Below are 26,927 nucleotides of genomic sequence, written 5' to 3'. Positions count from 1 at the left end.
AAGACCCCGAATCGCCAAGGAAATGTTGAAAAAGAAAAAGCTGTGGGCATCACGTTGTCTGATTTCAAGCTATATTACAAAGCAGTGATCACCAAGACAGCATGGTACTGGCACAAAAACAGACATATAGACCAATGGAACAGAATAGGGAGCCCAGAAATGGACCCTCAACTCTATGGTCAAATAATCTTCGACAAAGCAGGAAAAAATATGCAATGGAAAAAAGACAGTCTCTTCAATAAATGGTGCTGGAAAAATTGGACAGCCACATGCAGAAGAATGAAACTCGACCATTCTCTAACACCATACACAAAGATAAACTCAAAATGGATGAAAGACCTCAATGTGAGACAGGAATCCATCAAAATCCTAGAGGAGAACATGGACAATAACCTCTTTGACATCGGCCACAGCAACTTCTTTCAAGGTACATCTCCAAAAGCTAGTGAAACAAAAGGAAAATGAACTTTGGGGACTTCATCAAGATAAAAAGCTTCTGCACAGCAAAGGAAACAGTCAACAAAACAAAGAGGCAACCCAGAGAATGGGAGAAGATATTTGCAAATGACACTACAGATAAAGGGCTGGTATCCAAGATCTATAAAGAACTTCTCAAACTCAACACCCAAAACACAAGTAATCAAGTCAATAAATGGGCAGAAGACATGAACAGACACTTCTCTGAAGAAGACATACAAATGGCTAACAGACACGTGAAAAAATGTTCATCATCATTAGCCATAGGGAAATTCAAATTAAAACCACATTGAGATACCACCTTATACCAGTTAGAATGGCAAAAATGGACAGGGAGAGAAACAACAAATGTTGGAGAGGTTGTGGAGAAAGGGGAACCCTCTTACACTGTTGGTGGGAATGCAAGTTGGCACAGCCACTTTGGAAAACAGTGTGGAGGTTCCTCAAAAATTTACAAATGGAGCTACCCTATGACCCAGCAATTGCACTCCTGGGTATTTACCCCAAAGACACAGAGGTAGTGAAAAGAAGGGCCATATGCACCCCAATGTTCATAGCAGCAATGTCCGCCCACAATAGCCAAACTGTGGAAAGAGCTGAGATGCCCTTCAACAGATGTATGGATAAAGAAGATGTGGTCCATATATACAGTGGAATATTACTCAGCCATCAGAAAGGATGAATACCCAACTTTTACATCAACATGGATGGGACTGGAGGAGATTATGCTAAGTGAAATAAGTCAAGCAGAGAAAGTCAATTATCATATGGTTTCACTTATTTGTGGAACATAAGGAATAGCATGGAGAACATTAGGAGAAGGAAGGGAAAAATGAATGGGGGGGAATTGGAGGGAGAGATGAACCATGAGAGACTATGGACTCTGAGAAACAAACTCAGGGTTTTAGAGGGGAGCGGGGTGGGGGGGATTGGTTAGCCCAGTGATGGGTATTAAGGAGGGCATGTACTGCATGGAGCACTGGGTGTTATACGACAACAATGAATCATGGATCACCACATCAAAAACTAATGATGTATTGTATGGTGACTAACATAACATAATAAAATAAAATTTTTTTAAAAAGTAAAAAAAAAAAAAAAAATGGGGCGCCTGGGTGGCTCAGTCGTTAAGTGTCTGCCTTCGGCTCAGGTCATGATCCCAGGGTCCTGGGATCGAGCCCCGCATCGGGCTCCCTGCTCCGCGGGAAGCCTGCTTCTCCCTCCCCCACTCCCCCTGCTTGTGTTCCCTCTGTCGCTGTGTCTCTCTCTGTCAAATAAATAAATAAAATCTTTAAAAAAAAAAAAAAAAGTAAAAAAAAATAATTAAAATTCAAATTAACGAATAAAACACAGATTTTAGGAGGGAGGCATATAGCTTAAAAATCTAATAAATTTTGTACTCTAAAATGTTGGAGGATCATCACCTTCCTCTTTCCCAATGAAAAGAGAATGGTTATCCTGGTATGATAAGAATGAACAGTCTCTGTTTCCAATGGCTCAGAAGCATCCAAGTGGGTTTCAGTAATTTTCTTATTTTTTTCTTTTCCAGAGTTCTAACTGAATTTGTGTGGATACTAAATCAAACTTTCTGAGCCTTCCCTGTTATTGGGGGGGGGGGTTGTTTTGTTTTTTATAAAAATGATTGTTACCTTTTGCCATAAATCTAAAATTGATCCCTTGTGATGGGAGCAAGGGAAAGCATGTTGAAGAGGGTGGAGTTACACAGGGTTGAGAACCATAAAATGGGGAAAATCACAGCCAAGAGAGTGTGAACTTTAACAGCTTTGTCAGGCCTGTATTAAAGGGCAAAATCACATATGTCACAGAGAGTGTTTTCATCACTCAGAGGGGCAGTTCTGAAAAGGACAACATGCTAGAAATGAGAATGGGGGAGGTGAGGCCCAGGTCATCTGCTATCGTTAACTGGTTATTCATTTGAGCTACTGCCATGGCCAGTGCTGAGGTTTTCAGATCATCCAATTTTGTCTTGTCTTTTTTTTTTTTTTTGGTCTTTTTGTTTCTTTATGGTCAGCGGTGAACTTTGTTTGGTGCTTATCCCACAGGGAAGATAATGTTAATTTAAGATTATTTACCTATCCAGGTATCTGTGTGCACTCTCATTAACTTGCTCATTTTTGACAAAACAAAACTATATACATGCACACACATGAGTGTTCACAGGTACAATTTTTACTGTAGTCTTCTGGATGTAGGGTAGCTGGGGACTGTAGTTTGAGGGAGGAAGGGAGAGAGGGACACGTGTGGTATTTACAGTGTGGCATACGTATAACTTCATATTAAGCATTCAGCTTTCTCATTTTAAAAATGTCCTTTATTTACCTCCCCACAGGACACTTTGGTAACGCAGAAGTCCCAGACTCACTGTATCCCACCATTGTTCTCTTCCTCTTCTCTCCTCTGTTCTTTCTTCTTTCTCTCTCTCCTCACAAGCCAAAAACAAAAACAAAAACTGAAAAACAGGGAGGGAGGAAGGAGGAATGGGAAGTAGAGGAAAGGAGAGAAAAGAGAGTGAGAGAGAGAATGAATATACAGACAGACAGTGGCCAGACCTTTTATAAAAACAGATTTCTGATGCACAATCTACAGCAACCTGACCAGACACCAACCTCTTTGTTGCCAATTAATAGCCCAGGAACCAACCTACTACAAGTCAGGACTTGTAGGAAAGTAGAACCACTGTCTCTAATAACAACCCAGCAAGGTAAACTAATAACTTCTATATCAGTCAATCCCAAATGGCCAGAATTTGATTAATGTTTGTCTGTGAATTTGTCTCTACTTTCACCTTCGCACCGACCACAGAGAGCTAAACATGTACCCATAGTTAGTTACATAAGATGCCCCACTTCTAGTAAGCCCACCTATAGCTTCCTCATGCCATCAGCCTCCAGTTACAGCCCACTGGACGCTTCCCTTCCTTCCACTATAAAACTGTCCCACCCCTTGCCTACCTTTGAGTCTTTGCTACAAGGCTGGTGACATGGCTGACTCAAGTGCTCTAGCAAACTCTGAATAAATACGCTTTGCTTTCTTCATTTGGTTAGTCTTTGTTTATTTCCACAGGAATAAAAAGAGGAAGGAAGAAAGAAAAAAATCCCATTACTGTTACCTTTTTATTTTTAGTCACAATCTCTTCATATCCAAATAAATTACAAGCTTCTTGAGGGTGATGATTATATTTGACATATCTTTGTGTCCCTCAACACTCCTAAAACCTCCTCAGTTTTTAATGTAATGGATGATGAATGCTTTTTTTAAATTAATTACTAAATGAAATAAAATACCACAGTAAAGTGCAGATCAAAAGAACCTTACAGGAACTTTGATATAACATCCATCTTAAATAGGAGAGCTGCAAAAATATAAAGTCTGTAGCTCAAAACACACAGCTAAGCAGTAACTTTACAAGACTCCTGAATTTTTTTTCTACTACATCATCCTATTTTTCACACTGACAACAAGCTCTGAACACATATTAAACCATGTATGTATGTCTTTATCTCATATACTTCAATGAATTTGTTCATAAAATGGAAAAACATTGCACCCCAATTTATATATTTGATATAAAAAGTAATATTTTAGAACTATGATTTATATAAAATGGGGTAGACTTTTGTGGCCATGTGGTTAAACTGGTTGTACCCCAAACTCTACTGAAATAACAATAATTCTCATGGTGGTAATAACAGTAACACCTAAGATTATATATAGCTAAGAAGTATTTATATAGCTAAGAAGTATTAAAAGGGAATATAGCTAAGAAGTGTGTGTGTGTGTGTGTGTGTGTGTGTGTGTGTGTGTGTGTGTATTGCTAAGAAGTATTAAAAGGGAATAAAACCACAAGGTTACTGAAAATAGTAGAAAACAAGAGTCATTGGATGGGAGATTTTGAACCATTTATTTTAAGACAGCCAGTGGGACCAATATAAAGAATTACTGAAGATTGCAAAGAGCTTTTATTAAGTTATATTTATATTAAATTAGAAACTAAGACTGATGAGAAAATTTAAATTTTTTAAAAAATATCAGTAATCCATTAAATTAACACAGAGTAATTTTGTAAAAAAAAATAACTATCTTCAAAACAAAAATTTAATGAAGAATGACATTTTACATTTAGAGTAATTTTGTAAAAATAACTATTTTCAAAACAAAAATTTAATGACGAATGACATTTTACATTTTTTCAAATCTCTTCTGTTTGGCTTCATAGACAACTGGATTCTTCTATTTGCTTTTGCATTTAATTTGTTAGGACTTGGCTTCTTGGTTGCTCTATATGAAGAAAGCTGTCCTCACACAGACATGTAATTGAAGAAGGGTGGGGTAATTTAATAACCTTTTTAGATCATTGTAGTCATCTTTGATACTACACCAAAACTCAAAATCAGTCATTGTTTAAAGTTTAGTTGCAGTGTGGAATCTAAAAGCATACCAATGAACTTTTCATTCATCACCACATGAAAATCTATTGCTCTATGTTGCAATATGAATAGCTCTTTTATTCATGAATGATTATATAATGTATAAATGAGTCATTCAGAAAATATTGGCTCAGATAGTTATACAGATCTTCTAAATGTTAATACAATTATACCATAATAAAACTTGCACTTGTAAATATGACCACTGATCTGATCAGAAAAGTCTTTTAGTATCTAGAGCCATTAAGCTCTGGTGGTGGATACAACTTTTCCAAAATTCTAATTGTAACTAAAAACTTAAATTGTGCGTGAAGCACTGGTGTTTTTTTTTTTTATTTTTTTATTGTTATGTTAATCACCATACATTACATCATTAGTTTTTGATGTAGTGTTCCATGATTCACTGTTTGCGTATAACACCCAGTGATTTAGACTTCTGGTGCTCATCAAGGGTAGAAGTGAAAACAAAAACAGCAGAAATAATTTATCCCTAAAGAATAGGACTAGGAATTGGGGAAGGAACAGAAAGCTTCAGTTATTCATTTAATTCCATTCTAAACTACTTGAAAGGAGTTCACGCTTTTCTAATATGTGTGGTATGATTGTTGGGTTTTGTGAAATGATGTGATATAATTTGAAATTATTATTATACAAATATTAAAACATAATAGAAGACAATAATTGGCCCATCATAATAGTTGGGCATAGAGACCAGTTTTGTGGATCTACCTCACAATAACTAGCTCTTTACAGAGATTTCTTGTAAGCAGAATTGTAAACAAACAAAAACAAGCAAACTAATGAAAAAAATGCTAGCATGCATAGGGGCGTAAAGCACTCAATTCTATAATTTTATATGAAATGCTTCAACAAAATAGGACAGTTAAAGGGATGGGTTGGTGGGTAGCATTAGATAAAATAAGTGGAGCAAAAAGTTAATTGTAAAATCTAGATAGAGAGTGTGTGGGTGTTCACCTTACAACCTTTCAACTTCTCCATATACTTAAATTTATTTAAAGTTTTTTTTTAAATGCCCACAAACAAAAATTAAAGATAATAAATGAAATCACTATGCTTCCCTGTCCTTGATCTTGACAGATTGTTTATGTCAAACGTAGGCTTTCTTTTCAACCAAAGTTTCAAAAACTGCCCCTGTTAGTGTTGGCAAAGGGGCAATTCCAGTTTTGAGCAAAGATCGGAGAGAAGGAAAAGTGCTTTCCCCGACTGGCTCCCATTTCCTGTGGTAATTTCTTTACAGGGACATTTTCAACATTTCCATTTTAGAAGCTTGCCTTGGAGGTTCTTACAATTTGTCTCAAAAATTGATTCTTGGCACAAACACTACATAAAGTTCTTTGGCCTCAGGGAATAAATATTTAATTTTCTATAAAATTTGAACATACCTATTTGACCTTTGTTGTTGTTATTGTTGTTTTGTGAAAAACTTTAAAATTTAAGACCTGTTTGTGAGATAATTACCAAGAGACCTCTCAGGATCTTAGAATTTGGTGTCATGGGGAGGGGGAGGTACGAACATGCAAGAGAAATTGGTGTCATCAAGAAAAAAATAGATTATTCAGAAATGCTGCAGATCATCACATAGATCCATCTCGTGATGTCCCCTCTGGTTCCAACTACTAATTTTCACTATTCACATGGAGGGACCATGGACAAACCATTTATTTCACCAAGAATAAGTAAAACTTCCCCATATGTTGTGTCCAATCTTCCAGAAGTGCTAAATAAGGAGAAAGGAAATGAGCATACTGCTTTTCAAGTGTCATCCACATTTTAGAATCAAACATTCAATGATTCTCCCTTAATACTACACCTGGGTAAGGACTTTATATATTCATTCCTCCAACCCTACTTACTGTGATGTCCATTTCTACAAAATGAGAAGAGAAATGTGGGTTCCAGATATGCCACAGTTTTACTCAGGCTGGCATTCTTTGCAAGCACTAAGCAGGACCATAGTTGAAAATCTTGCAGCACCTCAGCCTTGATCACTGTTCTCACTCAGAGAACAGAGAATGCCAGATATTTGTTGTTATTGTTTTTGTTTCTTAACAGGAAATTACAGAATTGCTCAATGGCTCCTCAACTTTGCCCTTAGTTGCCTCTACTTAGATGTGGAAACTTGGAAGTTTTTGTCTATTAAAATGAAAATAAAAATTTAGGAAATGAAAGGACTAATAAAACAGCAAGGACATGCCAAATGGCAAGTTTGACTTTCTTAAGCAGTGTTGAAATAGAAGATAGTTATTTTAAGTCTCATAAGAGAGACTTTTTGTGGACACTACTTCGCTCCAGATATGGTGGTATGAAAGCAGTGAGTCTGTGTCAGGAGTAAAGGATCTCAGAAGCTAATAGCTTGCCAATACCCTAAGCTCCTCACAAGCCTGTGTAAATCTCCTCAATTAACCTCCATTTTAAAAACCAAAAAGTAAATAGATAAATAAACAAAAGGAACCAACTGAACAGCATCTCCAGGGCATTAAGGAAACCAATACAATATATTATTTTTGTTTTATGAGAATGGAGAGAAGAGGGAGAAGAGTGGGGAGAGGGAGAGGGTTTACACAGGGGTGTGGACAGGGAGGGGTTGAGGGTATGGAGTCAATAATGTGTAGCAATTCACATTAAGAACCTTATTAATGTTTCCACTACAGACCTAACCATCCTATAGCTTCACAGCCCAAGTCCACCATAGCCCTACTGAATGTGTAAAGCCTGGTATTTATTTTTACTTTGCTTTAGAAAAGATTGGATTGAATATCGAGGGAATGATACTTCTTACAGATTTTGTCTTACATTCTCACTGAGATCATACCACTTCTCACAATTTCTCAGTTTAATATCTACCAATTGGAAGGAGCCAGGTTCTCTGAGGTTGAATGCATCATTCCAAGACATTTTGAAAGTTCTTGGAACAGGGTGTGGACAGGGACTTGGGAGAGATGAATTTTAGTCTTGTCTATGACACTTACCATCCCATGTGTCTTGAGTATAGTTTTTACCTTCCTGGAGTCATAATTCCAGTATTGGTAAGATATGAAAATCAGTAGTGAGCTACAACGTTGTACCCTCTCTCTTCGGGAAGGATGTTATAAAGGGGCTGGCGGGATGATGATGATGATGGTGGTGATGATCACTAACATCCATCAGGTAGCTATATTTAAGTGCTGTGCTAAATATTTTACAAATAATATTTTGCTGTATTCCCCTAAAACTGAACCCCTAAAAATGAGATATCTCATGCACATTCTTTTTTTTAAAGTTTTTATTTAAATTCCAGTTAGTTAACATACAGTATAATATTAGTTTCAGGTGTACAATATAGTGATTCGACACTTCCATATAACATAGATTAGGCACTCCAAAAGAGGATTTGACACAAATCCTTTCAGAATTTTGCAATCTAGCAAGGCACAGTATTGTTCAACACATGATTTGCCCTGACAAACCATTGGGTGAATGAAGCACCATATATAGTGTTCTATGTAATAAGCAGTAGGTAGTGTTTAAGCTCAGAGATGGAACAGAGCACTACTATCTACAGTGAGAAGGAATTTTTATGGAAGGGTAGATTTTATTTTATTTTTTGATTCATCAGTCTTATATAAAACCCAGTGCTCATTACATCACATGCCCTCCTTAATGTCCATCATCCAGTTACCCCATCCCTCCACCCTCCTCCCCTGTTAATCATAGGAAACAAACTGAGGGTCTAATGCACATTCTTACATTTAAGAGAAAGGGTATATTCCAGGACTTTCAAGATTCTTACAAATTTTTTTTTACCTCCTCCTCCCTAGATCTACTGAGATGTCAAAATAAGTCAATGTATATGTAAATTATTTCGACATTGTAAAACAAAATGTAAATGTGAACTACTATTTGGATCACCAGTCAGCCCTTCATACAAAATCTGGGGCAAGCTATCTGCCTCTTCTCCTGATACATTTCAATCTTAATTTCATATACTGTCTAGTCATTTGAACTATCTCTCACTTCCATCTTTTCACCTCTCTTTTGAATTTTATTCTATCCCAACAAAACCTAAGACATTGTTTAGCCCTGCTATTGAAACTTGAGTATCTTTATTCTCAAATTATAAATAAACTAAGTAAATTGTCACATTATTTCCCATTATAATGGGGTGGGTTTTTCAACAGTCCAAATAGCAGCGATTACTAGGCTGTTTCATGTTGTGTTCCCATGCAAAATGTTTATTTGGGAGGACTTTTAGGAATGACCACCATGGGAGGAAAATGTAGGAAATGGGATTGGTCAAAGGGAGAAGTTGAATTGTAATGTTATCTTGAAGGAAGTGGCAGCCAACTCTACAGAGAATTCTGAAGCTTCCGTGGTATCCAAGCTGGTGTGAGGCCAGTCCTTTCCCCTCCCACATGGATCAGTCATTAGTGTGGACAGTCCCCAGAGGAAGGGGTGTAAGTCTGGCTCTCTTCAGCAGTGGCAAGCCCCAAAGGGAGCTGACTCCTAAGGACTGTGACCTGCAGCAATCCCAGCAGCTGTGGTAATAAGTTCTTCACTCCTGAAGGAGGTCTAGGAGGGCCACATATCACAGGGTCCACCATCTTTGTTTAGAGGAACACAGAAATTCACCTTAGAGAAAGTCTTTTTTCAGAGACCTTCCTTTAGTAATCCCTGCCCTGAAAGATGGGCAAGAGGACATTTCTTGACCTGGAAGCCTTCTTTTTAAAATATACTTTGATATACAAAACTAGTCACCGGATAAATTTGCTAAAGACCATTCTGGAGGGAAAAGGTAGAGACCCTGACCTATTCCCTTTTAAGATTTAATACTGTAAGGAGACCTGTTCTATCTGCTAAGATGTTTATTGAGATCTGCTGGCAGGAAAAGACCAGCAAGAATGCCAAAGGAGAACTTAGAGGACAAAAATAGGAAAGTGGCCTGATAACCCAGGCTTCTCATGGGAACTGAAAGATTGTACTCAAGGTGAGGTGTACATGCTTTTTTAATCTGTCTCTGGTTAGAGGGGCCCCAGCCAAGAATTTAGAAGGGCAGAAGGAAATTTTTTTTTTCCTCCCTTACAAGAGCAATACCTGAGAATGTGATTAGGTAGTAAAAATGGTTACCACCTAGCAAACTTAAGTGTGCACCTTCACTGAAGACATACAGGGATCTGGACCAATGGAAAGCAATGCAGCAGTGGGCAAGAATGCTTAGAACTGGGTGAGACTTATTTTCATTAGTGACCTCTTAGGGCCTTGTTCAAGGCAATTCAAATATTCATTTAATAAATATCTATTGAGTATCTACAGTGTAATGAGATCTCATCTAGGCACTGGGGATACAGCAGCAAACAAGGCAGACATGATCTCTGCTTTTAGAGAGCTTACATTCTAGTACCAGAGGCATAAAGTAAACAACTAAAGAAATGAGATAGTTTAAGTTAGGATACCCACAATGAGAGAAATAAAGCAGAATAGTTGTGTAGAGAGTGGCTAGAGAATGCTGGTTCCTCACAAAGACTCTCTCTTCCACTAAACCTTAGTTCAGCTCCTCTGAGCCCTCTGCTCAATTATGCTTCAACCTTGGCTCCCGTCCTTGTGGACCTGCATCTCCTAGTCTTAGCAAGAATTCTGCTAAGTCAGTTTAGGGAAAATCCCCACCCTTAATACTGGTTCACTTTTGGTATCTGATCAAATTCCTCACCCCTCCTTGATACCTGATCACCCAGGCCTCCCTGCAGCAAGAATCGTGTTGTTGGTTTAGCAGGAACGTGCACCCCAACAACCTGATGTTTTCTCGTGGCCATTCTCCATCCACTGACCCCCTTACTCTGCTCATTGGCTATAAATTCCCAGCCCTCTTTGTTGTATTCAGAGGTTAGCCTGATCTCTCTACCCTATTGTCATAGTCTTCATTCCTATTGCAGTAGTCCTGAATAAAGTCTTCCTTACCATTTTAACAAGTGTCAGAATATTTATTTTTCTTTAACATTCCCCAGATATCCCCTGAAAATTATATTGGCAAGACAAAGGTGAGTTTACTGTTCATCACATTAAAAACCATCCCTACCTCAACAGAGTCTGATAGCATCTTGGGGGTGGAAGGATAAATTCTGATCTAATTTTGAGGTCTGGTTTAAGGCAGGTCTTTCAATAGAGGAGGGGGTATTAATTTGTACTGGATGAGGATCATAATATAATAGTTTAGGATTTGTGGACACAGCCAAAGGAAGATTTTGAGGCAAGGAGTTCAAGAGTCTTGAGATGTAAACTTCCTTTCAATGCTTTTTATTAACAAGATGATAAGTCTTTCTGGAACTTCTTGTAATGAATAATAAAGCTTCCTGGGCAAAAGTCCTGGAATAGTAAAGGTAGGCTAATGGTGACAATGGAATAGTAAGGTCATGTTAATATAGGTCAGTGGTTAACAAATTTTTTATGTAAAGGATAAGATAGCAAATATTTTAGACAAGTACTCTGTTACATATTTTTCATTGTTTTTGTTTTACTTTTGTTTACCACCTTATCTTTAAAATGCAAAAAGAAAATATTCTTTGCTCAGGAGTCCTATAAAAAGAGGCCCCAGGCTGGATTTGGCCAACAACCCATAGTTTGCCAACCCATGAAGGAGATGGTAAATTGTCTGGAGGTAGATGATGTCACCCCTCAAGAAAGCTTCTTTAATTAGCATGGTCCAGGAAATCGGTGCTCCCCCTCTCTGGCTAACTGACAGAGTCAGGAATACTATACTGTACTCTGAGGAAATCCAGCAAGGTTCTTGTATTATTTGGCGATAGTAGTAGTCATTAAGAAGCAGGCACTGAATATTCTCTTAGTAGTAACAAGAGGTGGTGTTTAAGTAATTAATTGGAAAAAATAAAAGTGACCTTACTTGTACCCCAAATGGTAAAGAAGATCATTGATGTCACACCCACAAAAAATTATGAGCTGGAGGGCTTTTATCTCTATGAGAAAGACATACTTCTCAGTTAAAAGGTCCAGCTTCATCTTCTCTGCTTCCTTTCTCACTCCAAACTTAGATTAATATAGCTAGGAGAAATAATACCAAACCACTGAATATTTTATATGCCTGTGAAGGTTAGTCATTATAGATGTCCCTGGATGTACCATATTCACTGCCATTTGCAGCTAATTATAAAAAATCTTAGAGATGTTTGTGGAGGGTAGGAGGTGGGGAAATGGAGGGAGCCTTTAACTGCAATAGAGCTAAAACCTTGCAAATATATATAAATATTTCAGAAGCCAGGATTAGAAAGAAAATCTGCTGTAGTTTAAATCCAATCTCACAGAACATCTAGCATAATCATTTGGATAGACTAGGTGCTCAATGACCGTTTGTTGAGTGAAGACATAAAAGCAAGAATAAGCAATGAAAATCATGGGGTTCTACACTGGGAATTATTGTCTCCTGATTTTCCATCTGGGCAGCATATGTTCTTGCCAGACTCTGTTTTCAGTTTTTCGCATACCTTTTCCCATTTGGTTGTTTCGTTGCTTACTACATAGCTCCTCCCTAGATGGAAAAAGAAAACCCACATCTTTCTTTATTCCAGGAGCTGTTATGATAGGTTTAGACATAAAAGACACTGATGTAACAAGATAAAATGGGGGTTTGATGATTTCACTGATCTTTTTTAGCTGTCCTGCTTTAGCAGTATAATTTTAAGGTGGTCCAAGCAACATAATTCCAAGAGAGCAAATTGCTTTATTTTATACTATCTATTTCAAGCTGAGTTAAACTTCATTCCATGGTTAGCTAGTTGCTATATGGAAGTAAATATTTTATAGTTAGTTTAATCTTCTTGCCATGTCTTCATGCAAAAGAAGAGATCATTTATCAAGCAATGGAATAATATCATTTAAAAAGATCCAGGAAAGTTTTATCTTCTCTTTAGGAAAAGTGGTACTTTACATTAATGTTTCACAACTCCTTTAGACCATTTTTTCCCTGCCTGAGATCAGACCAGAAGTGCTGGAATCCTTTATCTGTGCTCCTTTTCTTTCCCTCAAGTAGCTTCTCACAATTTCTCCAGCCCAGTGACAACATTCCCATGATCCATGAATGAGCTGCTCTAGCAGTACTTTTTGCCACATTTATTGAAAAAAAAGACATTCTGTGTTGGAAGTTGGCTTTATGATATGCCCCTCTAAGTCCACAGAACGTCAATCTAAAAATTGACAAGCTAGAAGGAAGCTCATCTTTCTAGAGTTTGCCTAGAAATATCATTGTTCTTTCATGATTGCTGGGAATAATTTGTTACTGTAGGAAAGGAAAAAAGTTTTTCTCAACCCTCTAGGGTTGGATCTGAAAATTAAACTGGCAAAGACAGATGAACAGGAGAAAAGCATACAAATTTATTTAGCATAAGTTTTCCATGACAAAGGAGCCTTTGTAAGAAAATGAAGACCTGAAGAAATGGTTAAGCCTGATGATTTTTATGCAAGGTTTGATGAAGAGGGGACCATCCTGGAGAAATATGATAGGTCAAAGAGTATAAATTAAGTGTCCTAATCTCAGGGAAACCATGAGAATTGTTTATTCAGATTCTTCTCCATGTCTCTTTGTCTTCAAAGGTAAGGGTACTTCTCTCCTCTGAACATAGGAAGAACACCTCTTACATAAGGGTTTATGCCTTTTTCAAGGGAAAAGGGTGAGGGGAAGGTTGGAGTGACCTTCCTGCTCCCGTTGTTTTCTCACACGCCTTCAGCTTAAAATATTCAATATGCCAAGGTGCCATATTTTGGGGTAGTGTGTCCTGAACCACATCACCTTTGTGTTAATATCTGTCCCTAAAATCATCCCCTTTGAATAGATCTTTGAATAGCTATGAATAGAATTGATCTTAGAAGTCGAGAAAATAAAGTTGTATATAAAATAGATTTACAGCATATACTTGTACACAAATGTTTATAGGCTAATTTCCCAATTGGTGATGTGGAACTCTGATCTCAGACAAGAGGTCTGAGGATGTAAAAGCTAGTGTTTTGGACTTTCTTGTTATTCTTTTGAAAGAGCAACAATACGTGGATAGAGGTGAACAGCATTCTGAGACATCTTCCTTTAGATCAGATGGTCTCAAAAGAGGTAATATCACCCCCAAAGGAACAAAAATGAATTCTTGTATGGTGAAAAAATTTATACACATATATGTAACTTTTTATAGTATATAATGCATACTATTGTCTCCTAATATATTTAGTATATAATATGTATATATACCCTTTATGTATATATCTACGTACTAAAATTTCATGGAGGATGCAATCAGGAAAAAAATGATCTCAGAACACTCCCTAGGGGGGAGATTTAAAAAAAATGGTTCAGAAATGCTGCTTTAGGTGGCACCTGGGTGGCTCAGTCGTTAAGCATCTGCCTTCGGCTCAGGTCATGATCCCAGGGTCCTGGGATCGAGCCCCGCATTGGGCTCCCTGCTCTGCGGGAAGCCTGCTTCTCCCTCTCCCCCTCCCCTACTTGTGTTCTCTCTCTCGCTGTGTCTCTCTCTGTGTCAAATAAATAAACAAAATCTTTAAAAAAATTAAAAAAATAAAAAAACAGAAATGCTGCTTTAGATAAAAGGCTAAAGAAAACTGAAAAAGAGAAAGGGTAATTAAAATTAAAAGAACCAAATTAAAATTGAGAGGAGGCAAACCTGGTGTCAGAGAAGAAAAGACATTGTTTTTTTAGAGAGTGAAAATACAGAACTCATTTTCAATTTAGAAACTTAAGTAGGGCAGACTAACAAATTAAACCAGTAGCTCCAAAACTTACAGCTAGAGATAGTACCTGCTAACAGAAAGGAGTGAAAGTCAAGAGGGCTCATCTCATGAATTAACTTATACCAGATTAATGGAGTAACATGAAATTACACTTTCAATTTATGTCAATTCTATGTAATCTGTTCTCTAAAATTCCTTCCTATTCTTGGGGCAATAAACTGTGCATTTCAATTGACCAAGAATGCTACACTTGAAGGGATCTATAGTCAGAGCCAGGTTCATGGGTGTGAGAATTGTCAGTTACACAAAGCTCTTGCTTAGAATGACCCCATGCTTGGTTTATGACTCTGCTGTCACTGTTTTTGAAATTCTTAATCATTTTGAACAAGGGGACTTATATTTTTGCTTTGCACTGGGTCCTGCAAATGATGCAGCCATTCCCGAGTACAATAATAAAATAAGGGCAATCCCAGGAGAATAGATAGGTCTAGTCTTTGGAGAACAAATTTCCTCTTTCCAATTTAATTTCTCAGGACATTAGAAGAAGAAAGCTTCCCAGGAGGAGCAGTGGGCAAATGCTTCCTGTTGGGTGCTCTAGGGGCAATGTTCCACAGGCCATTTGCCAAAACAAGATGCTCTGCTTGCTATCTTTAAATGCCAAAATATATTCCACTTGCAGAAAAGCAAGGCTACCATCAACCTCAGCCTGACTTTATCACTGGAATGTTAGCCCTTTGTGGCCACCAGCCTCCACCACCATGAAGAGTTGCTGAAAAGAGGTTGAAAGAAGTAATCCGCTAAATAAAATTCAACATAGGCGCACTCACCCTTATTCTTTGCATTTTAAATGACACCTTCTATTATGATTACCATAAATAAATAAACTCTGGGAAAGTAAGGCTATTCCACACACTTCACTCCTTCCAAACTCTAAAATTCTCTCATTTTATCATAGAAAGAGTGGGAGAACTTATGGGCAACTATGAGAGATTTGCTTTAGCAAGTGTGAGAGATACGGATGAAAATTTGTGAGTGGGCTAAAAAGTTTCTGCCTGTGATGTTTAGAAACCTGTCTGCAAAATCAATCTGGAGCAGCTGTTTGCCCTGCAAGATGATTGTGTTTCAGAAGCTGATGAACTTCAGTTGCTGGAAGTGTTAAGTGTGGCAAGGGGGAAGATGAATGCTCAAGAAAAATGTTCTTTCCTTCCATGTGAATGCTCCTGTCCTGAGGCCTCTCACAGTAGAAATAAGATCCCTTTTCATGGCATCAGCCCTATTCAAAGATGTCAGCAGGGAGTCAGGAAAGAGGCACTCAGCCAGTGGAGCTGCCTTTCTCCCTCAGGGAGCCTGCGGCTCTTTGCAGGTGATGAGAAGAAGGTGTGATTCTCACCTTTAATGAAATCCCTGAAATGAGGCTTTCAGTTAACATCTGGTCATGAAAGAGAGACTCTTGGCAGGCTGTTTTCCTGCTGCTGACTGGCTGGTCGGGTCAAAGGGACTTCCTGTCCTCCTCTCCACTCAAGGGAGCATTAGAGGACGGTTCAGTTCCATTCACCGCACAGGGGACGCAGGGGGAGGGAGCCCACTCCAAGTGCCAGACTCCTGGCAGTGGGCTCCTGCCCTTCTCAGCCTGTGCCCTCTAATCAGGTAGCTGTTCAGTTATGTAAAATGAAGCCTAGCTGAGCAGTTAAAAAGGCAAACACGTCCTGAGAATGGCATTGCCTTTGCTTGTACCTGAAGGCACAGTGCATGCTGTTTAAATGTTACCTTGGAGCTATGGCTTAGTTGAGCTTTAAAGAGGGCTTGCCTTTCTGGAAGGGAAGGGGCTGAAATCTACAAAGGCCTTGGGAAATTCCTGAACAATCTTGACAATCATTGCAGCTTCTCTCCCTCTCAGTTTCTCTCCCAGTACAAACTGTGTCTGGTAGTCATGGCAGGTATTTTTGCAATTGCTCTGACTGGCTGGTCTTCTGTAATACATCTTTCACCACTGGAGCTTTCTTTTCCCTCTGGTAATTGGGGTCCCTTAGATTCCACAACTGGTAAAATGAAGAGTTATTTCCTTGGTCATTTCTTCTCTTTTATTCTGCAATCCTTTTGTTCTCTTGTCTCTGATTTCTGTCCACTTCTAATGACCCCCAGGCTTTTCAGAACAAGAAGCTCAAAAAGAAACAATGCAAGCAAGACACAGAGAGACAACAGGAGCCTCAAGCTCACCATCCTCTGGCCGGGGAATGACAGTGCATCCTAGTAGCGATAGATCACTGAGATCCTATGAGTGGAGCTGGTTGCAGATACATATGTATTTTCAGAAAGGAATGTCATTGTAATTGTACCAAATCTTTAAAATAATAGTTAACTTTGACTTAAGAGATACCATATACACAACCATATTCTTAGGAGAGGGCCACACATGTGTGTAAAGCTATTACTTCTTGGAAAATTGAAAAATTCGAAAAATAACCAGTGTCCCGTGTAGAGGTTAAAAAAAAAAAAAATACAACATAAGTGTTAAATAATAGTAATGGCTAAATGAATCACAATATGTCCATGCCACTGACTACTAATGAAATCATTAGAAAGCATTATGAGGAAAGATGGCAGAGGAGTAGGGGACCCTATTTCAACTGGTCCCCGGAATTGAGCTGGATATCTACCAGACCACTCTGAGCACCCACGAAACCAGCCGAGATGTAAGAAGATCTGGATCTCTACAAACAGAATATCGCAGGCGGTTGGTTTTGAGGTACGAAGGGGGGAGCCCTGATTCTGTGGGCAGATATCAGAGGATAAACGGCAGCGGTAGGGTGCCTGGCCATGGGGATCCTACACCGCCGGTGAGTGACAGCATCGCACGCTGCGGACAGGCACAGACTCGCAGACTGGTAGCGGCAGGGAAAGGACTTTAGGGGAGCCCCCAGGGCAGAAACCCAGAGTGGTGGGGTCACGCGCTGGTGAACTAGGAGTGGCTGGCGGTTTCAGAAGCACAAAGGGCAGAGACGGGCCCAACCTGGAGGCAGGACTGGGAGTGCTGCGGAGGGGCGCACAACCCAGGCCCCTGCAGTTTATAGCAGCACAGACAGAAATGGAGATGGTGTGGCCTGGAGAGCTCATTGAAGAACAGACTGAGGTCTCTCTGCTCTGAGGCAGAGGGTTGGAAACGGTTTCTTCTGCCCTGACTCGTGGAAGAGACCCAGAAAGCCACCAGGGAAAGCCACCAGAGAACAAAAGCCCCAAAGACTGATTCCCGCTGAGCCCATCCCCCGCCACAGGGGGGCAGGGCAACACCGCCCAAACAGGGTTGCCTGAGTAACAGTGCGGCAGGCCCCTCCTCCAGAAGACAGGCTGGGAAAACAAGAGGCCAGCAACCCTAAGGTCCCAAGAAAACAGATGCATCTTGCTTGGGTTCTGGTCAATAATTTGGACTCTATACATTCCCTCAAACACCCATCAACAGAATGACTAGGAGAAGGAACCCCCAAAATAGAAAAGACTCAGAGATTATGACTTATGCTGCAGATTTACAAATGGATGCAGATATAACCAAGATGTCAGAGATGGAATTCAGGCTAGCAATTGTGAAGACAATGGCTAGAATGGAGAAATCAATTAGTGACAACATAGAGTCTCTAAGGGCAGAAATGTAAGGTGAATTGGCAGAACTTAAAAATGCTATCAATGAGATCCAATCCAATCTAGATAATCTAACAGCTAGGGTAAGTGAGGCAGAAGAACCAATAAGCGACCTGGAAGACAATATAATAGATAAAAAGGGAAAAGAGGAGGCCAGGGAAAAACAACTCAGAATCCATGAAAATAGAATCAGAGAAATAAGTGACACCATGAAGCATTCCAATGTCAGAATAATTGGAATCCCGGGGGAGTGGAGAGAGAGAGAGAGAGAGAACTAGAAGATGTATTTGAGCAAATTGTAGCTGAGAACTTCCCTAATCTGGGGAATGAAACAAACATTTGAGTCCTAGAGGCAGAGAGGACCCCTCCTAAGATCAAGGAAAACAGGCGAACACCCCGGCATGTAATAGTAAAACTTGCAAATCTTAGAACCAAGGAAACCATCTTAAGGGCAGTTAGGGGGAAGAGATTCCTTATGTACAGAGGGAGGAACATCAGAATAACATCAGACCTATGCACAGAGACCTGGCAAGCCAGAAAGGCCTGGCAAGACATATTCAGGGTACTAAATGAGAAGAACATGCAGCCAAGAATACTTTATCCGGCAAGGCTTTCATTTAGAATGGATGGAGAGATGCAGAGCTTCCACGACCAGCAGAAACTGGAAGAATATGTGACCACTAAGCCGGCCCTGCAAGAAATATTAAGGGGGGTTCTATAAAAGGCAAAAGACCCCAAGAGTGATCTACAACACAAATTTACAGGGACAATCTATAAAAACAACGTCTTCACAGGCAACATGATGACAATTAATTCATACCTTTCAATAATCACTCTCAATGCGAATGGCCTAAATGCTCCCATAAAACGGCACAGGATTGCAGACTGGATAAAAAGACAGGACCCATCCATATGCTGTCTACAAGAGACTCATTTTGAACCTAAAGATACATCCAGACTGAAAGTGAAGGGATGGAGATCCATCTTCCATGCCAGCAGACCTCAAAAGAAAGCTGTGGTAGCAATTCTTATATCAGACAAATTAGATTTTAAACTAAAGTCTGTAATAAGAGACACAGAAGGACACTATATCATTCTTAAAGGGTCTATCCAACAAGAAGATCTAACAATTGTAAATATCTATGCCCCCAACATAGCAGCAGCCATCTACATAAGCCAGTTGTTGACCAAAATAAAGAGTCATATTGATAACAATACGTTAATTGTAGGAGACCTCAACCCTCCACTCTCAGCAATGGACAGATCATCTAAGCAGAAAATCAACAAGGAAACAAGAGCTTTGAATGATACACTGGACCAGATGGACCTCATAGATATTTACAGAACATTCCACCCTAAAACAACAGAATACTCATTCTTCTCGAGCGCATATGGAACTTTCTCCAGAATAGACCATATACTGGGTCACAAATCAGGTCTCAACCGATACCAAAAGATTGAGATTATTCCCTGCATATTCTCAGACCACAATGCTCTAAAACTGCAACTCAATCACAAGAAAAAATTTGGCAGAAATTCAAACACTTGGAAGCTAAAGACCATTCTGCTCAAAAATGTTTGGGTCAACCAGGAAATCAAAGAAGAACTTAAACAACTCATGGAAATCAATGAGAATGAAAACACATTGGTCCAAAACCTATGGGATGCTGCAAAGGTGGTCCTAAGGGGGAAATACATAGCCATCCAAGCCTCACTCAAAAAAATAGAAAAATCCCGAATTCACCAACTAACTCTACACCTTGAAAAACTAGAGAAAAAGCAACTAATGATGCCTTAGCCACACATTAGAAGAGAAATGATTAAAATTAGAGCAGAAATCAATGAATTAGAAACCAGAAACACAGTAGATCAGATCAACGAAACTAGAAGTTTGTTCTTGAAAGAATTAATAAGATCGATAAACCACTGGCCAGACTTATCCAAAAGAAGAGAGAAAGGACCCAAATTAATAAAATTATGAATGAAAGGGGAGAGATCACGACTAACACCAAGGAAATAGAAACAATTATTAGAAATTATTATCAACAACTATATGCCAATAAACTGAGCAATCTGGATGAAATGGAGGCCTTCCTGGAAACCTATAAGCTGCCAAGACTGAAACAGGAAGAAATTGACAACCTGAATAGGCCAATAACCAGTAACGAGATTGAAGCAGTGATCAAAACCCTCCCCAAATACAAGAGTCCAGGGCCTGATGGATTCCCTGGGGAATTCTACCAAACATTCAAAGAAGAAATAATACCTATTCTCCTGAAGCTGTTTCAAAAAATAGAAACAGAAGGAAAACTTCCAAACTCATTCTATGAGGCCAGCATTACCTTAATCCTCAAACCAGGCAAAGACCCCATCAAAAAGGAGAATTTCAGAGTGATATCCCAGATGAATGTGGATTCCAAAATCCTCAACAAAATCCTAGCTAATAGGATCCAACAATACATTAAAAGGATCATCCACCGGGCGCCTGGGTGGCTCAGATGGTTAAGCGTCTGCCTTCGGCTCAGGTCATGATCCCAGAGTCCTGGGATCGAGTCCCACATCGGGCTCCCTGCTCGGAAGGGAGCCTGCTTCTCCCTCTGCCTCTGCATCTGTCTCTCTCTCTCTGACTCTCATGAATAAATAAATAAAACATTAAAAAAAAAAATAAAAAAATAAAAGGATCATCCACCATGACCAAGTGGGATTTATCCCCGGGATGCAAGGGTGGTTCAACATTCGCAAATCAATCAATATGATAGAACACATTAATAAGAGGAGGGAGAAAAACCATATGGTCCTCTCAATTAATGCAGAAAAAGCATTGGACAAAATACAACATCCTTTCCTGATTAAAACTCTTCAGGGTATAGGGATAGAGGGAACATTCTTCAAGTTCATAAAATCCATCTATGAAAAACCCACAGCGAATATCATCCTCAAAGGGGAAAAGCTGAGAGCCTTTCCCTTAAGATCAGAAACACGTCAAGGGTGCCCACTCTCACCACTGTTGTTCAACATAGTACTAGAAGTCCTAGCAACAGCAATCAGACAACAAAAAGAAATAGAAGGTATTCAAATTGGCAAAGAAGAAGTCAAACTCTCTCTTTTCGCAGACGACATGATACTTTATGTGGAAAACGCAAAAGACTCCACCCCCAAATGACTAGAACTCATCCAGCAATTCAGTAATGTGGCAGGATACAAAATCAATGCACAGAAATCAGTTGCTTTCTTATACACTAACAACGCAATGGTAGAAAGAGAAATTAGAAAAATGATTCCATTTACAATAGCACCAAAAACCATAAGATACCTTGGAATAAACCTAACCAAAGAGGTAAAGGATCTATACTCTAGGAACTACAAAACACTCATGAAAGAAATTGAAGAAGCCACAAAAAGATGGAACAATATTCCATGCTCATGGATCAGAAAAATAAACATTGTTAAAATGTCTATGCTACCCAGAGCAATCTATACCTTCAATGCCATCCTGATCAAAATTCCAATGACATTTTTCAAAGTGCTGGAATAAACAATCCTAAAATTTGTATGGAATCAGAAAAGACCCCGAATCACCAAGGAGATGTTGAAAAAGAAAAACAAAGCTGTGGGCATCACGTTGTCTGATTTCAAGCTATATTACAAAGCAGTGATCACCAAGACAGCATGGTACTGGCACAAAAACAGACATACAGACCAACAGAACAGAATAGAGAGCCCAGATACGGACCCTCAACTCTATGGTCAAATAATCTTTGACAAAGCAGGAAAAAACATGCAATGGAAAAAAGACAGTCTCTTCAATAAATGGTGCTGGGAAAATTGGACAGCCACATGCAGAAGAATGAAACTCGACCATTCGTTAACACCATTCACAAAGATAAACTCAAAGTGGTTGAAAGACCTAAATGTGAGACAGGAATCCATCCAAATCCTAGAGGAGAACATAGGCAATAACCTCTTTGACATCGCCCACAGCAACTTCTTTCAAGATACATCTCCAAAAGCTAGTGAAACAAAAGCAAAAATGAACTTTGGGGACTTCATCAAGATAAAAAGCTTCTGCACAGCAAAGGAAACAGTCAACAAAACAAGGAGGCAACCCAGAGAATGGGAGAAGATAGTTGCAAATGACACTACAGATAAAGGGCTGGTATCCAAGATCTATAAAGAACTTCTCAAACTCAACACCCAAAAAACAAATAATCAAGTCAAAAAGTGGGCAGAAGAGATGAACAGACACTTCTCTGAAGAAGACATACAAATGGCTAACAGACACATGAAAAAATGTTCATCATCATTAGCCATCAGGGAAATCCAAATCAAAACCACACTGAGAATCCACCTTACACCAGTTAGAATAGCAAAAATGGACAGGGCAAGAAACAACAAATGTTGGAGAGGTTGTGGAGAAAGGGGGGGGAGCCCTCTTACACTGCTGGTACAGCCACTTTGGAAAACAGTGTGGAGGTTCCTCAAAAATTTACAAATAGAGCTACCCTATGACCCAGCAATTGCACTGCTGGGTATTTACCCCAAAGACACAGATGTAGTGAAAAGAAGGGCCATATGCACCCCAATGTTCATAGCAGCGATGTCTGCAATAGCCAAACTGTGGAAAGAGCCGAGATGCCCTTCAACAGATGAATGGATAAGGAAGATATGGTCCATATATACAATGGAATATCACTCAGCCATCAGAAAGGATGAATACCCAACTTTTACATCAACATGGATGGGACTGGAGGAGATTATGCTAAGTGAAATAAGTCAAGCAGAGAAAGTCAATTATCATATGGTTTCACTTATTTGTGGAACATAAGGAATAGCATGGAGGACATTAGGAGAAGGAAGGGAAAAATGGGGGGGTGGAATTGGAGGGAGAGATGAACCATGAGAGACTATGGACTCTGAGAAACAAACAAGATTTTAGAGGGGAGGGGGGATTGGTTAGCCCGGTGATGGGTTTTAAGGAGGGCACGTACTGCATGGAGCACTGGGTGTTATACGAAAACAATGGATCATGGATCACCACATCAAAAACCAATGATGTATTGTATGGTGACTAACATAACATAATAAAATTAAAAAAAGAAAAGATAGCATTATGAGGATGTATAGTTATTAATATTAGATACAGTATGCTAAATTTTATTTATATACATACACACACACACACAGGTATGCTACCTTTAGATGGTAGTATAATGCATAGGAGAAGAGGGATGGCCTTCTTTGGAGCCACTCTTTTAGCTCTGTTACAGGATCTTCAAGGCTTCATGAAGCCTCTTGCATTAATAATGTCCTTCAGGAACACCTACACACAAGATCCTAGCTCTTTACTTGCTGACACAAGGTAATCATGGACTAACTAGAAAAAAAGTAGAGTCATCACCTTACCTGTGGGTGTCATATTCTCATTTGTACAGTGAAGGGGCTTGACCAGGTGATCTTTCAAAGTCTTTTTTCCTCTCATCTAGGATTCCCTATGTCATAATTATTAATGGGTGACCCTGATGGAGTTTTGTTTGTCTCTTGGTCATTGAGACAGGCATATGATGAATATATTTTTAGTGAATGGCTCTGTCAGCAGCCCTCAAATCACAGGGTACAGGTAGGTGTCCTCCCACCTAGTCAGCCCCCACACCAGAACTAGACCAGGAAGTGTAGGGAGAGAGCATCCCCAACAAACAAGCATCCTGAAATCCAGAGACCATTTTCTGGCAGCCTATGGAGGATTCCTCTGATTTTTTTTTTTTTAAGATTTTATTTATTTATTTGACAGAGAAAGAGACAGTGAGAGAGGGAACACAAGCGGGGGGGGGTGGGAGAGGGAGAAGCAGGCTTCCCGCTGAGCAGGGAGCCCGATGTGGGGCTCGATCCCAGGACCTGGGATCATGACCTAAGCCAAAGGCAGACGCCTAACGACTGAGCCACCCAGATGCCCCAGCATTCCTCTGATTTTAGATAATCGTGAGCTACGTTAAAAGCTGTTACCAACTCTCATTGGTGGCAGTCCCAAAGTTTGTCTGTCTGCAAGCTGAGGGGGAGGCATGAAGCCCAGTGAGAGGCTAACCTTTGTGTATAGGGTATGCAGGGGGTGTCACACATCTGTACGTGCATAGGTGAGAACAGGTGGTATTATCTCATTTTTTATCCAGATACATTTTTCTCCACCTTTCCTTCTGAAAGTTAGTCATTCTCTGGTATTTCATGCTTAAATTATTCCCTTCATTCCAATAAATATGAAGCTTAATTTAATTCCCATTTTTGAATACAGTTGTAGACACAGTAGCAAACTGTCCTTTTAGACTGTGATGCAATTAGAGGAAGAGATATGGTCACATTAAACAGAAAATTATTATATGTCTTTGGATTGTGCCCATGTTAATCTTATAATTTTATAGGATGCCGTTATTTCCTTTGTATGGATATGGATGGATTTCTGTTGAAGAGGGCATCACGCGGCTGGTCTTTAACACGTACTTTTGCTCCATTCTCTGCCCTGGCACCACTTCTCCCTCTTGCCCATGGCTATCATCCTTCCTTCCACAGTGGAAGAGCATCGTCTTTGAATGGGGATGGGGTAGGGTGGGGACTGAAGTCTAGTTTTTCTCAGATTACATATTATATAGGGATGCCTGGAATTGTCCCATTGGATCCTACACCATCCATTGTAATTGCTTAGAAATGTGCTGGGCCTATCTCACGTTAACTCCCAGATTCACAAGAAAAATAGAGGCCAAAATTGTTATAGTAAGTTTCCTGACATAAATTCCTGTGATAATGAACGTGTGCTTGTATCATCCACAGGAGGCTTGCAGCCAGAATGGCTATAATGCCTCTCAGAACAACTGGGAACAGTCAGTGGCATAGACTTAGTCTTCCCATGAACTTCCCCACAGGAAGGGCCTGTTAGATGGTATCATCAGCAATAAGGGTCAGACCCTCACGGGAATCTGAAGGCGAGAGAAGCAAATGGCTTCAAAAGAGAAAGTGATTGTTCCAACAGGAATCTCAACTTCCCCTTTCTCTACCATGAATGTTATCATTTCAGAAATTCTTATTTACTGATGTCACAGCCCTCCTCTCTGGCCTGTGCCAAACTCGGTAGGTGATGCTGCAGAAGAGCCGGAGCTTCAGTTACCCCTCCCCAGAGAGGCTCTGACTCCCCTCTGGGTTGGGGTTGGCTGGAGAGTGGGGATAGCGAAGGACATGGTCTCTTCTGCTGCACATGTTCAGTCTGCAATCCTTCCCTGTGGTGCCTTTTGACTTAATCTGATTAGAGTCCAGAAGATACCTTTCTACCTCAAGTCTCTGTGGTTTGCTTGCTCAGTCCTCAGTCAGCAGATACCAGGGAAACTTACCTACGTGCCTTTTTTCTTTTGATCACCTCAAAATCACCTATTTTCCCTTTCTAACATTAGAGACTGTTTATTCTTATTATAAAAAGGCCAATTGTTATATATTTCATATGTAAACATATACATGCATATATACATATGTATATATACATATATGTGGATTATATGTATGTATACACATACATGCATACATACGTGTGTACATATACCTATATGTATAATCCAAAGTGTGTTCCCCAGAATATAATGCCCATGACATGCACTGGAAAATTCATGCACAGTGGATCCCTTTCCCTCCCAAGTTAGAGATTCATGTTCAAATTTGCACATCAAAAGAACTGGTAGGCCCTACAGTCAAAAACCTCTCTCTGTATATATCTCTAGACATATATGTATACACCTCAAGAGTTCCCTGGTTTGTTTGACATTACACAGAACTAATATTCTGCAGGACACATTTGAAGACACTGCTGTAGAAAACTAAATAGAACACTGTGGAGCTGAATCATGAGGGCTTAGGTTCTAAAGACCATGCCTAAACTGAAAATCTCATATGAAAAAATATTTTAAACAATAGAACCACTCTCATTGTGGTGAACCACCCACGTTAGGGGTAAGAGAAGGAGCTGATAAGGACTGAGGTAGACAGGTTTGTGTCTGATTACTTGCTCATCTGTGGCCATAGATCACAGAGGGGAACAGTGGGACAAGTCACTAGTGATCTTAGATCACGTCCTCTTTTTTTTTTTTTTTGATCAAGTGCATATGTTTGACTTTTAATACATAAAACATGTATATGATGCAACCTCAGTCTGGTCCTTTGAGTGGCCAACATATGTAGAAATAAACGCAATCTTAGAAATCACCTGTACGACCTTCTAACATGTATTTGAAAACCAATCCTTGACAGAATTGTGGATGAAAAATATCGTCCCTTTTGGACTTTATACTCTTTTTTCAAAATTTTGTTGCCTTCCCTAGGTGCTCAGGCCTCTCATGCTCTAGTGAAAAGAGCAAAGGATGTGGAATCAGAAGACCTGAGTGAGTCTTTGTTGTTAGCTGCATGAATTTGGACAAGCCACATACATTCTTCCCGAATTTCAACTTCTTCACAAGTAAAAGGAGAGAGAATTATACAAAGAAGTGAGATTAAGGAAAATCCATAGTAAATATCCAAGATCCATGTAAATGGCCTGTGTGTTTATTTTTCCTCACCTACCTAGGGAACCCCCACCGTCTTTCCTGATCTAGCTCAATGCCTAGG

The 26,927-nt window shown here is 39.5% G+C and overlaps 1 protein-coding gene across 6 annotated transcripts in view; it reads right to left on the bottom strand.

Annotated features, from left to right (window-relative positions):
* Window positions 1–26,927, bottom strand: part of LOC144381418 (uncharacterized) — a 209,056-nt gene that overhangs the window by 117,202 nt on the left and 64,927 nt on the right. For 2 of the 6 annotated variants that reach the window (XR_013446636.1, XM_078069626.1), the window contains one exon: window positions 2,784–2,947. The exons of 3 other annotated variants lie outside the window; for them this stretch is intronic. Coding sequence is in view for 2 of the 3 variants with exons in the window: in XM_078069626.1 (XP_077925752.1) it covers window positions 2,922–2,947 (26 nt within the window). In the remaining variant the exon portion in view is untranslated. Of the gene's footprint in view, window positions 1–2,783; window positions 2,948–8,190; window positions 9,527–26,927 lie in introns of those variants that run through there. One more of the 6 variants, XM_078069624.1, reaches the window with a different exon arrangement.

The sequence above is a fragment of the Halichoerus grypus genome, chromosome 3, assembly GCF_964656455.1.
Source record: "Halichoerus grypus chromosome 3, mHalGry1.hap1.1, whole genome shotgun sequence".
NCBI lineage: Eukaryota > Metazoa > Chordata > Mammalia > Carnivora > Phocidae > Halichoerus > Halichoerus grypus.
This window is presented reverse-complemented; position numbering and strand designations above follow the sequence as displayed.